Source organism: Lampetra planeri, unplaced genomic scaffold, assembly GCF_965212315.1.
Source record: "Lampetra planeri unplaced genomic scaffold, kcLamPlan1.2.h2 scaffold_927, whole genome shotgun sequence".
NCBI classification, from domain to species: Eukaryota; Metazoa; Chordata; class Hyperoartia; order Petromyzontiformes; family Petromyzontidae; genus Lampetra; species Lampetra planeri.
The window spans coordinates 1-14,798 of record NW_027615749.1 but is presented as its reverse complement, the minus strand read 5'-3'; the positions used below and the strand labels follow the sequence as shown (position 1 = coordinate 14,798).

The 14,798-nt window shown below is 44.6% G+C and overlaps 1 protein-coding gene across 4 annotated transcripts; it reads right to left on the bottom strand.

Moving 5' to 3' along the window:
• Window positions 1-485: 485 nt before the first annotated feature.
• Window positions 486-11,793, bottom strand: IGSF11 (immunoglobulin superfamily member 11). Of its 4 annotated transcripts, none has more exons than XM_078624703.1 (7): window positions 11,647-11,793; window positions 4,933-5,140; window positions 4,650-4,805; window positions 3,058-3,180; window positions 2,169-2,316; window positions 849-1,041; window positions 486-746 (listed from the first exon to the last, which is right to left on the bottom strand). In XM_078624703.1, the coding sequence occupies exons 1-7, from the start codon at window positions 11,785-11,787 to the stop codon at window positions 486-488; spliced, it is 1,230 nt and encodes a 409-aa protein (XP_078480829.1). In that variant the 5' UTR covers window positions 11,788-11,793. The 4 variants fall into 4 exon arrangements, with proteins under 4 accessions (XP_078480829.1, XP_078480831.1, XP_078480830.1 ...); XM_078624705.1 differs by having other exon boundaries at window positions 2,169-2,226; window positions 3,052-3,180; window positions 11,647-11,766; XM_078624704.1 differs by having other exon boundaries at window positions 3,118-3,180; window positions 11,647-11,766.
• Window positions 11,794-14,798: the final 3,005 nt, after the last annotated feature.

The following is a 14,798-nucleotide window of genomic DNA, read 5'->3' as shown; positions in this document are numbered from 1 at the left end:
TGGCAGATCATCACGGGCCTCATTTGACAACCTGGGGACACATGCAGTTCCGTGGGAATCCGCGCTAACCTCCGTCCGACCATGCCGTCTGGGAGCTGAGGTGCAAATGCCGTGCGCTACTTACTTAAAAAAAAAAAAAAAAAAAAGAACAAAAATTGAAAGACAATCGTCACACTCCAGTTTTGCGAAATCATCCAGAAGTGGTCGACAAAGAGTTCTCACCATCCGGAAGATCCGTCGTAAAAAAGGGACGATCCGATTCATACCTGGAAAACATAGGGTCCGCTCCATGGAGACATTGGCATTAAACGAACTCCGTACCGTAGAATCCCAGTTTGTTTTTCACGTACAAAGACACGGTTGTAAAGGGCAGCAGGCTGTGTCAGCCCGTGTTCCGTTTGTTTTTCATCTGTGGATTTCAAACAACACAAAGCAAAAACTAAGAAAGTCGTCTTTTCAACGCTAACGCTCCACCAGGTCAGACCTCAGACCAGTGAGCCCGCTCTGTTCTGGGCAGGCACCATGACCGGCACCGCCCCCATCCGCTCCAGCGTGGCCTGACTCACCGCGTACGAGTGCGTGTGCTGCCCGTGCGCGGACGTCACCGCCGGTTTGAGGCTCACAGAGCCGTTGCTGCGCACCATAGTAGGCGGGGATGGGGCGGAGTTTGTGGTGACCACCAGAGTCTTCGGTGGCGGCAGTGTGTGGCTGCCGTTGGCAAACGCTGCGGTTGTCGCCGTCGCGGGCTGCACGTGACGAGACAACGGGGCTGAGCCCGGTGCCGTGACCACGGAGCTGTGGCCGTGTCCTGCCCCCTGGGACTGCCCGTGTCCGTGTGTGCCGTGGGCGGCAGCCGAGAAGGTCTGACGCGTGTCCCCGTTGTAGCGCGTGTACGAGTTGGTGTCATAGTTAGGTTTTGGGTTGTGCCAGTAGCGACTGTTGTAGGTGTTGGTCGACGTCAGCGTGTCGTTTTCAGACGACGAGGCATCGGCGTGGAAAGCCTTCACCGATGACGACCTCTTCGGAGGAAGGTCATCTTCTCTGTTGACATACATTCAGGTCAGTTACGTTCACCTAGACAATCAACAAATGCTTGAAGCACCAATAAAACAAAACGTTCTCTTTAATTTCTAAGGCAATCCAGACCATGGGTTTATTCATACTTTGAGAAAATGAAGGCAGTTGCCCTTTCTGAATTGTTTTTGGAGCCTCCTACTGGCCAGTAGTGCAATTACAGGTTTGAAACGATGCTGCTGTTGATGTTTTAAGGAGTTACTTTATTATTTTGGACCGTGTGGAGGCTGCAATTGTACTGTGGTTCGACTGAGAGCTGTCGTTAATACTGTGTGACACCCTAACCCACCAACAGCACACTGGATGTGACGATATTATTCCAACTGTTCTTCAAATGTCTGCAGGGAAAAAAAGCCAGTTTCTGGTGAATTCTTGATGCTCTGTGATTCAAATCATATTACAAAGGTAGCTAATTAGTTTCCAAAACTTATCAGCAAATCCCAATTAGGAAGTCACAAAGCTTTTCTGTGCAGACGATTTGAATAATTATCATTTTTGCTGCTGAAAGCTGCCTCACTCACACTAACAGGGCAGCACATTCTCTAAATTTCTTTGAGATTTTCACATGACTTTAAATTTCAACAAATGTCTTAAATATACGAAAATGAACACATGATTTTATGTTTTCCTATGTTTCTCTATATGTAAATGTTGATCGAGTACTTCTGCAATGTTTATACATACTGTACATATTCATAATTTGTCATGTACAAGTTTGGAACTGAATCCAGTTTTACTTTTAACATCTCTTTGTGATTGGTTGTTAGCGTGGAGCAGCAGAGCCAGAGGCCGGGCAGGAACTGTTAATGAGGGATGGTAGTTCCAGCCAAAATGCGGAGGATGTTATCTCAGTCTGCAGAGCTATCTCAGCTATCCAAACAATGAGTTCCCCTCCAAATGATTCATGGAGCGATTTGGAGCAACAACAACAACAAAAAAACCCCGTAGCCTGTTTGAATTGCATCAGCAGTGCTGCTGCAGACACTTTGAGAAGACAAACAATGATGATGATGTAGAAAACTGGCTATAGGAGTCCAAATGAACCCAAATACTCCGAAAGTGTTATTATTTGGTGTCTCTCTCGATGAGCCAACCTGATCTCGTTGGGGATCTCCTCCTCGTCATATTTGTTCTTGTTCTTCCAGTAGTAGAGGGTGACCACGACCAGCAGCGAGCAGATGATGACAGCCAGGACTCCAGTCGCGATGGTCCCTGCTATCAGACCCACACTCTGAGGCTGAGCTGCGGGGCAGAGAGAGAGCAGAAGGTTTCAACAAACTAAGTTCTGTCCATCAAACAACAATGAACAGTGACTCAGTCAGGACTGATTCGTCTGTCAGGTCGTCCACGCTGATGGGTACTTCCTGTTTTATTTCATTAGTCTTGTGTTTGTCATTATTTGTTTCCTGTCAAGTTTTCTGCCTGTGGTCTTAAGATTTCCTTGATCGTATTAAGAGTTAATTACAGCAAATTATAATCCACTTAACCTCCGATGGCCGTGGACATTATATTTCAGCACCATGATTTTTTTTTTGTAAAGAGTTTCTTTAAAGTGCTGTACAAATTTAATGTATTATTGCTATTATTAGGGTTAATTAATAATTTATAAATTCATGAAATTGTAATTCTATTTATTTATTTATTCATTTTTTTAAAAAAAGTAAATTATTTATTTTTAAATTAAATTTTTTTGTACACCGCCGGTTTTGCCTCCTTGAAAAAAAAGAAAAAAACAGAGGACACACTTAGCAGGTGTGTACAGGTGGGAAACACAGCTTCGATCAGTATGGTTTGAAGCGTTGGAACACTCATTCACAACAGTCGCGTGTTGTTGGAGAAGTGGTTTGAAACATAAGAGCTCAACACAGGATGGAAACGTCCGCTTCTGATGTCACAACACGACCCTTCACCCCTCATGTCAGACTCTGCATATGTGGGTCCAACCTGTCCGAGTCTGGACCGCTAGTGTTTGAGAGTACTTACGTGCCACCACCTGAAGGTTGAGCAGACAGGTGCTCTTGCCAATAGCATTGCTGGAGGTACACTGGTAGAGTCCTGAGGTACTAGTGCTGATGTTTCTCAGGGTGACTGTGCCCTGCATCTGGTCTGGAGGATACACAAGAGAGCCAGCATGGTAATTAAAGGAAAAAAAACAACAACACATTGCACGACAAGCCAATACAATTTAATTGATATGAGGAAACATACGTACTAATATTTGAAACAGTATAGTGTTTATTATTTATTATCAACCACTAGAGGGCAGTGTATGCCTCTAATATACACTTGCAGGGTTACTAAAGGTGCTAAAGTATACATTCCTTGTTTCCACATGATGGTTAATGAGTTGTGAGTTTGGTAGTACTACACTACTGGCGTTAATAAAAAAGGCTTCGGCATCACGAGGACGTGTGACAGGAACACACAGCAGCTGTCCCTCAGAGTGATGTGACATCTGTGTGTGTGTGTGTGTGTGTGTGTGTGTGTGTGTGTGTGTGTGTGTGTCAGACGAACAGAGAATGGTGACACATCCAGGGTCCCGTTTTAATTTCAACCAAATGCAAAGAGCAGACGGTGAAATAACAGACAAACAGAGAAGAGCTGTTGTTTTTTCATCTCACTTCCTGTGAAAAACAGGTTAAAATGTCAAGATGCACAAATAATTACATATTCACTCATAATGTCGTTCCCTCGTTTGACAGCACAAAACTAATTGTAGGATGTATGAAAATCATTATATCAGCATAACAGGTAAGTGCATTTTGTGCACACAGGTGAAAGTATCGAGTACTTATCCCTTCAGATAATGGATTACGTGATCATATTTGACATTCTGTTGAAAAAATGATTATTATTTATGGCATTTAAACATTTAAACACAACATCTGTGTTTGATTTTATCGTTTACTGTACTTTACTATGGAATTCTCCCTTTACTTGTGGGATCTGCTGTCGCGTGATGTCGTGGGTTTACAGCCTTTAATTGACCAGTAGTGTTCACACAAGTTACTGGTGATGAAGATCATTTACTGCGCAACGTGCACAGTTTGGAGAAAAGAAAAGGAGAGTCCACTTCACCGGTTCTCTCTGATGCTGAAAACCAGCGGCTGCTGTGATGCTGGCAGCTCTGTGTGTGTGTGTGTGTGTGTGGTGTGTGAGCTCAGAAGGCGGTGTGGTGTACGCCGATGACATACAAGCACTTTAAATGTAAAATATATTGTGGCTGAGCTGGTATTCAGCATGAGAGAGGGAGGGGGTGGGGGGGGTAGGGGGGGGAGACATAATCACACCAAAGACGCGTGATCTCTTTCCTTTCCTTTCTGACACACCACATGCTCTCATTTGCAGGTTCTCATTCAAAATCGCTGTCTCTCCACCAATCAACACCCCTCAGCAGGATCATAGTGGGGGGGAGTGTGGGGGGTGGGGGGGGGGGTCTTCAGACGGGCAGTAGTTGAGGCCTGGCACAGGACAGGTGGCGATGATGGCGAGATAGTGGCTGAGTCTATGTGTGTGAGATTTACCAGCAAAGGTGGGGCAAAAGGGAACTCCGACGGCCAGCCTGTTTGTAATACCTTGCATGGCGTTGGGCGGCAGCTTGGGCAAAGCGTCCAGCTTCTCCCAGGAGTAGGATGGGGTGGGAATACCTTCATCCGAGCTGCAAATCAGCATGATGTCACTGCCCACGTCTAGCGTGCCCTGGATTCGACATGCTGGCACTGAGGGGGGGACTGGCAGATGGGGAGAGTAGGTGGTGTCATGTTAACTCACTGTATCAGGCAAGTCAAATAGTGGCCACATTTTGTCACCAGAAATATTCAATTATGATTCATGATCCATCTGTGGCGCTGCCGTTACCCAGCACAGTGAGCCCGATGACGCCGATGTTGCGCCCCCCTCTGTCCGGGAGGTTGTTGACCAGGCACTGGTAGGTCCCGGTGTCGGACAGCTGGGTGTTGTTGATGAAGATGGAGGCACTTGTACTGGGCATGGTAGCGACGAAACCCACGCGACCGTTGAGGTGGTTGGCGAGGCTGAACACCTGGCCACCCTGGTAAATTATGACCTGGATCGGGGTAGGACACGACAGGAGGGGGGAGACGGATCAGCAAACCAAACCTGAACTGAAAAGTAAAATCCTAACTGATACACAACATGTAGTTACCTTTATTAGTCATTTATGTGATTTTCCGATCGGCTACAACGGTTTCACACCTACAGGTCATCGCAATAATCAGGGTCTGTTGATAGTTATTTCAGCAGATGTGACACATTTCGCTCACGGTTATTTCCTAACATATCATGACTTATTTCATTTCGTACTGCTGTCACTGGGGTTCTTTTTACAACGTTAAAAACAAAGAGGAAAGTATTTGTACTTAAGCAAATTTAGACAAACACCGCGTTTACCGTTACCTCCACTGCACACAGCCCCTCCCACTGGCCTTAATATATAGTTTAAAATCACATTTCAACATGTTTTCACACACCTGAACCACCAATAATGGTTCTTTTGAAACAGACAAGACAGAAGATTTTACAAGAAAATAACAGCACAACCAAACAAAAACTAGACAAAGGTGTGTACTCTATGTCCCCATCGTACTGAAAATGATCGCGAGAGTTCACTTTTTAAGGCCGGATAACACGCAGTTTGTGATGAGTCATTCGGGGGATAGATGTTAAACTTCTAAGATAAGATAAAATAAGATCTAAGACAATGTGATCATTTCTTGCCCTTGCAGTGTCACAGGGGGGGGGAAAAATGCAATGTCATAGAATATTTCACCAGCAGAGAGAGGTGGAAATATTGATGGACAAAATGTAATGAAACACAAGAATAAAGCACAAGTATGAAACAGAAAAAAAAGTTCTTGTACGAGCCAGGGAGTTGCATTTCCCAAATATCTCACTAGAGGGAGATGTAGTTCTACAAAGAGGATGAAACATGTTGGAGCTGGTCAGGAACTTAATCTTTATCTTCAGAAAAAACAAACAAACAGACAGAGAAACCAAGGACACATTTTACATGAAAGTGGTGGTTTCTATCTATTTTGAACTGATGCGTTGGGAAGGACCCCAGGGTAAGGAATGTTTAAAAGTAGCTTTTATGGTACTGTAAGGCTCTTGGTGATAAAAGCATCCACCGGCTGTGATGCATAATTGAAAATATTTGACTTCAAAACATATCAAATGCAATCTGTTGAATTGAAGTGTAGCAATGCGGGCGGTCCTCTGCAAAACCTCTGAAGCTTCTCTCCGAACATCTGCAGCCTGAGAATAGTGGCGTGGAGCGTTTGTGTACAGATGAATTCCCACCTTCAGGTGTCTGCCGGCTTGTCACAGCTCCGATTGAACCAAAAAAAGTAAAAAAAAAAAAAAACCCAACTGTTTGATTTGCTCAAAGCTTCTTTCTGGCTCCGAACTGGGGTTGAACGGCACGTTTGTGAGACCGAGCCACATGCAAAACAGCTCTCACCCCTCAGCTGGGCCCACACAAAAGATGAAGAGGACACACAAACATGAGTGCGTGGTTGCTGCACACACTGGCGCGCTCACACACACACACACACACACACAAAAACGGAAGGGGAATCAGCCTCGGTGTGTGTGCGCGTGTGTGCATGACAGTGATGGTTCTGATGAAAGTGCAGGAGTGTGTATGTGTTCGCCGCCGCTGCTTAACGGTTGTAAATTGTGCGGCTGCAATTTCCTGAGTGCAGCGCGCTCGCTTTGTCCTCTTATGTGCAGATGAATAGGCAGCTCCTCAGCTGTGATGAGAGCCTGCAACTGCACCTCCTCTGTGTCTGTGTCTCCGCGAGCCAGTGTAGATTGACTTACTCATGGGAACTGGATCCGTTTGGAGCTGCGAGTGTGTGTCATTGTTCTGCCACAGTTGAGTCCCTCCTGATAACTGTGCGGTCTCACTTTCATTTTGTCTGTCTTTTTTTTTTTTTTTTTTTTGATTGTCGTCTGATTGCCGTCTAAAAAAAACTGCCCTCACCAGTGTGACCCCGGCCCTACGCTCCTGATGACCTGACAATGTAATCTGCATGCTCAGTAAAGATGATCCAATCAGTTGGCCTGACATGCAACGTTCTATGTGTGTGTGTGTGTGTGTGTGTGTGTTTGCATGAGCAGTACTTCTCAGGCAGGTCCCTTTTCGTATTTGACCACTTTCAAAAACACATGTTTCCTGCTGTGTGTTGATCTATATCTGTGTGTGTGTGTGTGTGTGTGTGTGTGTGTGTATATAAATCACATCAGTCTCTAGCGTGACCTGCTTGGCTTTACCGCTGTGCGCAGGGAGAAAAGAGGTCATGGCTGACTCTCGGATGGCGGACGGCCCTAAGAACTCTGCTGGCGTGGGTCTGGACGCTCCGACCGCTGCTGGCCCGGCCTCTGCTACATCCCTTCGCTCTTAAAATCCTTTGCGTTTTACATGCGCACACGTCCACAGGCAGCACAGAGCACACACGCGCGCCGTGCGTTTGGTAAGCTGCTGGATATTTGCTGTCACTGCACCGGTCTCCTGCCCATAGCCAACTTCTAACCAGCTCTAAGGACCTGTTGGCCCTGGACACGCCTAAATAAAGCCTGAATAAACCTCTAAACCCCCTCAACCGCCCTTCGATTTACTGACTATAAGCTGCTGCTGTTATCTCTCTCCATCCCCTGAGACATGGTCCTGAACAATATGGGCCCAGATCCACTTTACTTGCTTTAAACTGCTTTCATGCCTAAATACTGTGGATATGTGATGCTTTTTAGTCTGAACCAGTTGTGCTTCTGCAACAAGCGTCATCTGTTGTATTAACAACATCAGGTCATCCTCTCCTCCTGTGACAAGTGGTGACGTCGGTTACGGTCAGTTTAGACAAAACGGTCCTTGCATCTGGGGCTTGGCGTTCATATCCATGGAGATAAGAGGAATAAATCAAAAGCAAATGGTTGACAATATGTTACTATAGTAACTGTTGAGGAACTGTAAATGGGTTCAATCAATCCAAAGTCATTAATTATTCCCATTGTCCCAGTGTTGCCAACTTGGAGACTTTGTCGCCAAATCTGGTGACTTTCCAGATCCTCTTGGCAACGTTTTTTTTTTCTTTTTTTTTTCTCTCTAGTGACAAATCTAGCGACTTTTTCTGGTGTGAGCTGATGTGAAAGCATGTGGTTCTGCAGTTCACGTCCTTTTCGCATCCACGCCGAAAACGAGTGCATGTCGTACGGAGTCGGGACAGGACGTGAGCTTTACGCCACACAGCTCCTATGTCTCTGTTACAAATGCACTATTTTACCACTTTTTGAATTTGTCTACACTATTTTCTCTGTGACGTGTTACCTTGGCGGAGGGAACTGTCACAGTTGGCCACTGGGGGGACAAGTTGAGTAGAACAATGTAGACACATTTTTTTTATACATATATTCCGTATCCGGAAAAGGACTACTACTACTACATTTAGCTCTTCCTCAGGCCAGCAGACATCTCTGGTAACATTTTCATAAAAATCCCACCAGTAGTTGTTGCATGAAGTCATAGGGGATGATGTTATAGGAGCGAGCATGTGCACGTCTTTACGGGTACATCCTCTGATAGACTGTCGAGTTCAAAGGACGAAGGATTAAGATCTGATCATCTAAAATACAACAGATGTTCTCAATTACAGATTAACATCATTTCTGCACCAGATTCCATATGACCTGAATAACACACACACACACACACACACACACACAGGAACTGACGGAATATATCAATTCCATCCATGTCATGGAAGACTTTCAGACTTACTAATTAAAATTATATATCAAGTTCTCAAGTTCTCATTTTAAATATGGGTTCAACTCGTGAATCAAGTTAATTAGTAAAAACAGCTGAATCCAGTTTTGAGGAGGTACCGAGAGTACACATAAAACCATTGTCTATTCATGTGTACAGTGTGTATGTCCTTATCTGGATTATCTGGAGAGAGAGGAAAGAGGTCAGGATATTTGATCACAACACCAGATTAGACACACAAAAAGCTGCACATGAATAATAGGTTCATATTTAGGTCCAATAATCAGTCTTTTTCCAACTTCTGCTGATGGTATTTGGCTCTTCAGCTGCTACGTGTTCCACTATGTTCACCAGTCAGCAGTGGAAGCTCTCCAGGTATCATAACGTGGGATTGTACTCTTTTTTTTTTTTTTTTTTTTTTCAGAAAAAAAAAAAAAGTTTATTTGTTATCAAACTTTTTAGCTGCAAAGAGAACATGCAAATGCAGATGGTAATTATCAGAGGGTTTGTTTCTGGCTGCTTGTTCCACATTACATCAGTTGTTCTGTGAAAATATTTATGATAGTTCTGTTCAAAGACTGAATCTTTATGACAGTATTTGTTTAGTTGCTGTTTTTTTTTTTTTTTTTTTAAATGCAACCTTCCTTTGCATAACGATGTCAAAGAAGTGAACGGACTGCAGATACACAACGCTGGCGGACTCGCTCGACTCATAAACACAATATATGAAGCTCATCCTCGAACCATTAAATTATACAGCCAATAATATGGAGCCAGCCGAGGCGTCAAGCTGTAAAACACCGGGTGACGCCGTCTTCGACAAAGCACACCAACGCAAAAACACAAGGACCGATATGAAACGGAGAAAGGGAGAGCACATCTTCTGCTGTCGCCCTTTGCGACAGATCAAGTGCGACCGTCCGGGTTTAGCTGAAAATGGTGTGCAAATGTGAAGAGGAGGCGAACGAGCTGGAAGCCCTCTCGCGCAGGTTGTGAGGTTGTGCAACTGTAAAGAGTCCTGTTCAGTAATTCTTAATGGCTTTTAGCGTCAACGGTAATCGTTTGTGACATTCTCTTCTAAAATGACCTTGTACCCCACGCAGCACTTTGTGTCACTGCTCACTTTTTTTACAAATAACTCCACCGTGGGTGTGTGTGTGTGTGTGTGTGTGTGTGTGTGTGTGTGAGATTATACATTTCCATCCATGCACTTACTCCCAGGAACACGTGTGCTCAACTACACCTCATAGATGATGCAAAACAGTGTGAAGCATGAGAACGGTTCTTCTATCGCTGTCCTCGCTAGGCTGGCGTCCAAAAAAGTCACACGCGTGCATCCGTGAGCGAGCGCCTATATGTGTTAGTCTGCTGCTATCGAATGCGGTGTGTGGGGCAGCCGGATGCGCCTTTATCCACAGGTGTGCACATGAGAGCATTTGTGTGTCTATCCAGATGTCCTTTGTATCGTGTGCAGGTATGTGGGGACAGTAAATGTATAAGCTCTGCATGTATGGACGCGGATCTGCACCTCACTTGGACCAGCAGTCTGTCTGATGCTAGTTTGTTTGTGTGCGGGTGTGTGTGTGTGCGTGGCGAGAACAGCTGTGATATAGAGCCTGTCGTGGGCGTGAGGTAATTAGTGCAGAAGATCATTGTATTATTTGGACGGACGAGCAGCGCAAGGGTTCAAAGTGAAGGGAGGCAGGTGAGCTTGTACGGCCTGCAGCTGCATGTTAAACAACTCGAATGGAATCACAGGAGTCCGCAGGGGGGGAAGGACGAGTGCGAGAACGAAGGAGGGAAGGTGAGAAAAACACACAAAAGAGTAGAAGCCGGGAAGAGGAAGGAGAGAAACTCACACCAACGAGGCACAACTAACGACGACGCAACATCTTTTGAGATTATAAAACAAAACAAAAAAAAAAAAAACACTTCAGAATGCCTGTAGCCAATGAAGTTGTTGCGTAAAAGGTAATAATCATAAAGACATTGAATTTAAATGACTAAAAAGGTAAGGAAGAAAGAAAAACGTGGAAATACCATGTGGAAATATTATGTATTTCCAAATAATACTACCTGACGCTCGGGCACAGGTCATGAGTTGAACTAAAAGAAATCTAGACTACGCACACACTTGCACACTCTAAGTGCGTAAGAGTCTAAGATCAACTGCTACTGTAGTACCCCAAAGGTGCGTTCAGATGCACCGAAAAGAGAAAACTGTTGTCAGATTTGACTGTAGGGACTTTGCAGTCTGTTCATTCGTAGTGCACATTTGGTTCATTTACGTGACGTCAGATTCAGATCACATGTCGCCAGAGAGATGAACACGCTCACAACAAAATCATTGTTCTTGTTCATAAATGTCACTGGTTAAGCAGCTGTGAGCGGATATACATACATATATATATATACATATATATATGTTTGTGCTGAAATACACCGCTACCATGGAAGTCCCTGCTGTAGACAGTGGGTACTGTTTTTAAAGATAAAACATTTTCAATTCAACGTGTTGTTCTCTTTACGCTGTATCTGAGCACACCTTACTACACAGTGAAGACTTGCGTACCTGTTTGGACTGTACGTTGTTGTTGTTTGTTGTTATACGTAAGCAGTGTCCACATGATGCAAATACAGTGAGGTCGCATTAGAAAGTAAGTCAGAGTCATCTCAGAGATTCTCTGGTTTCATGGGGCCAAACATCAATAAAAAAAAAAAAAAAAAAAAAACACTGCAACATTCAAGTGAAAGGCTGCTCAGTCACTGCAGGTGTAAATGATTCAGACCTGTTCTGGCTGGTTGGCGTTGGACAGTGGGATCACCATCCAGATGATGTTGAGATTGGTCAGAGCAGCGCTGGTGGTGAAGGAACAAGGCAGGACGGCTGCTTGGCCGCGGGCCACCTGGATGCTGCTCTGCGATACCATCACATCCAGCGCCCCGCACACACACTGCAGGAGGAAAGAGACGGCGATCAGATACACACCCGTAACAAGGTGTGGGCTGTGAACTACAGGAGGAGACTGTTTAAAATAAGATGAGAGCACAGAAAGGGGAGAGAGAGAGAGAGAGAGACACGACTCCTGGCAGCAGCATCGTGTGTCTCTGGCAAATCTTTGCACTTTGTTCAGATCTGATAAATCTTTCAACAAAGTGAAATGAGAGTGTACATACGTTAAGCCTTCTCTCAAATACCACATAGAGGACTGTTTCTTAATGTAAATAAATGACTGAATGAATAAATAAGTAGAATAAAATTGAATCAAATAGAATAGAATAAAATAAAAATAACTAGATAGACTCCTGATGAATAAATAAATTTGTATAAAACCGTTCATACAACACATGTATGAACACGCTCCAGTAGACATGAATTGAATTCCTCTTTTCAAAATAAAGGTTCAGGGTACGATTAGCATTGAAAATATAACAGAAATATATCAACACACTGGTTAGTCTCTAGATCTGAGCTCCAATCAGCCTCAACCTCTAAATGTAGTCAAAAGTCATACATGTCATTCTCAGTACATGTATGTAATATGTCAGTAAATGTATTTTCACCTTTGCATTTCTAGAGGAAAACAAACAGTATATTGTACCCATGCTCTCAGTAGCTTAACATTATCCAGACCACACTGTAAAAGACAACATCAAATATGTACCACTTAAACAGAGGAACATGATAGGACGTCTCTTGAGTCTTCAATTCGTAAAAACATCTTGCTTCTTGCGGCTTCCACGGGACTGCAGTTTGTGTCAATATCTACTAAATGAACACGACAAGTGGGGGTAGTCATGGCTATTTTAAATCCTATTTGCTGCTTGTTGGGTGCATGCACCGTACTTTAAAAAAAAAAAAAAAAAAAGGGAAAAGAAAAGCTCGTTATCTGTGCAACAAACCGCTCATACTAAACTACAGAGCTGCTTCTCTCATCTGCACTCATCTGTCAGACATTGCAAACTCACAGAGACAAATATGTAGATGCATCAACCTATTTGTAGACCGGCTAAAGAAATTACAGATGAAATTGAGTTACGTCTCCCCCACAAGCATGTATCCATGTCCAAGGCCCCCCCCCCCACCCCAATGGGAAGTAATGTTATCGAAGCATGGTGCCAGTGATATGATTACAGATAATTGATCATGTCCTGTGAACCGTCTCCGTCAGTAAGATGATGAACTTGCCATTAGCGGCAGAAACAAGCACGTAGGAGTCGATCCACAAGTCGAGACCGATACTTTGCGTGGCACTTTCCATCTGCTCTGCTCTTCCCTGCTCTCAAAGTGGGACCTGCCAGATTTGGGTTTGGAATGTCACTGTCATATTCTAACTGACAGACGGCCTGTTGCCTCTCTGTCTGCGCACAACCTGGTAGGACTTCCTACGCCTTCTTCTGCTGGCAGACGCCACACTGCTGGCACAGCGCAGATAGGCACGGCTCAAAGTGCTGCATGGTTTATATTCATGGAAAGACTCCCCGTAAATTATGCACGCCTTTTCACTTAAAGGCTCCATATTCCACCGGAATGCCTGTTTTATATGATTTCCTCACTGAAACTCTACTTATATAACGTCGCTGTGCACGTTAAACAGTGTGTGTGTGTGTGTGTGTGTGTGTGTGTCACGGGGCTTATGACATTCTACAGGCCCTCAGAATAAAGAGAATAAATTGCAAAACTCTTAAGTTTCTTTTCTAATCGGATCTTCTTCCGTCCGTTGCGTACGCTGTTCACTTCCTGCGCGAAACCAATCTGCCGCCTTAATAGACGATTGATGGCAAAGAGGCAGAGGTGGATGCAGCAGGTTTGGACCATAACATAAGGTTTGATGGCACTGGCTGACATAAGATTAGTGTGTGTGTGTGTGTGTGTGTGTGTGTGTGTGTGTGTGTGTGTGTGTGTGTTTTTCTTTGCAGAAATCGAAGGAAGTAGGAAAGAAGGGAGGGAATGAAGGAAGGCCGGTGTCTTCTAAACCTCCTTCAAGGCAGCAGTCTCTCAAGCCCACAACAGCTGGAGGGCTCATTTCAAAACAGTGGATTGGGAAACCTCTGTGCACAGAACCTGTAAGCTCCCACAAGCCCAGAACATCACACACACAGAGTCACCAGCAGAAATACACGCGCACATGCAACATACCACCCGCTGTCATGAACACAGCTCGACACTTGTCTCCTACACGTTGGCATATCGTCTGTGATGTGTTTGCGGGCCCTTGAGGGACGAGACAGAGACAGAGTGGCTCGACAACTACTCTGCAGTGTTGCTCCGCGTTACCTCATGATTGCACACACACTTCTGCCAAAGCTGCACGCCAGCTCGTGTGCTCAGCTCTAAAAACGCGTGTTTGTTCGCGCTACATCTGAACGGCGAGCGCGTCGTCGTCAAACAGGACGAGGCGTGTTTCCACGCAGTCGTTTGTTCGCTCTGGTCCGAATCACGTGATGCGTTTGCAACGTCGGGTTCGTTTTCCAACCACCAGGTAATTCAGGGAAAAGACCACCATGTTTTGGGGTTAAAACAAACTCTAGCTCAATTCAACCGCACTAAAGCCAGAAGGTGTGAACCCTCTGGTGATTGGTGATTGTGTCTCTCTGTCTTTCAGCTTCTGAAACCGTGATTGTAACATTATACTTTCTCTTGCTATCTTGATGCGTGTTTCGTCAGTCCTCCCTCCAGGTTTTAATGTCTCCTGGAGAACGAGCTCTGCTCGAGCCTCCTCATGCTGGACCAACACTCGTCCTCCCTCCTGCTCTCCTGTCTGGACCCGATTGCTCCTGAGGCGGAGGATTTCCCTTTGGGACTGTTGTGATTTTACATTAAAACAAAATCTCTGTTTTTTTTTCCAGCGAGGAAACGTAACTATATTTAGATACCAACCATCATCTTAATCAAACAAATAACCGTCATTCATCTCATTAAAGCAAAAGGTTTTGGGTT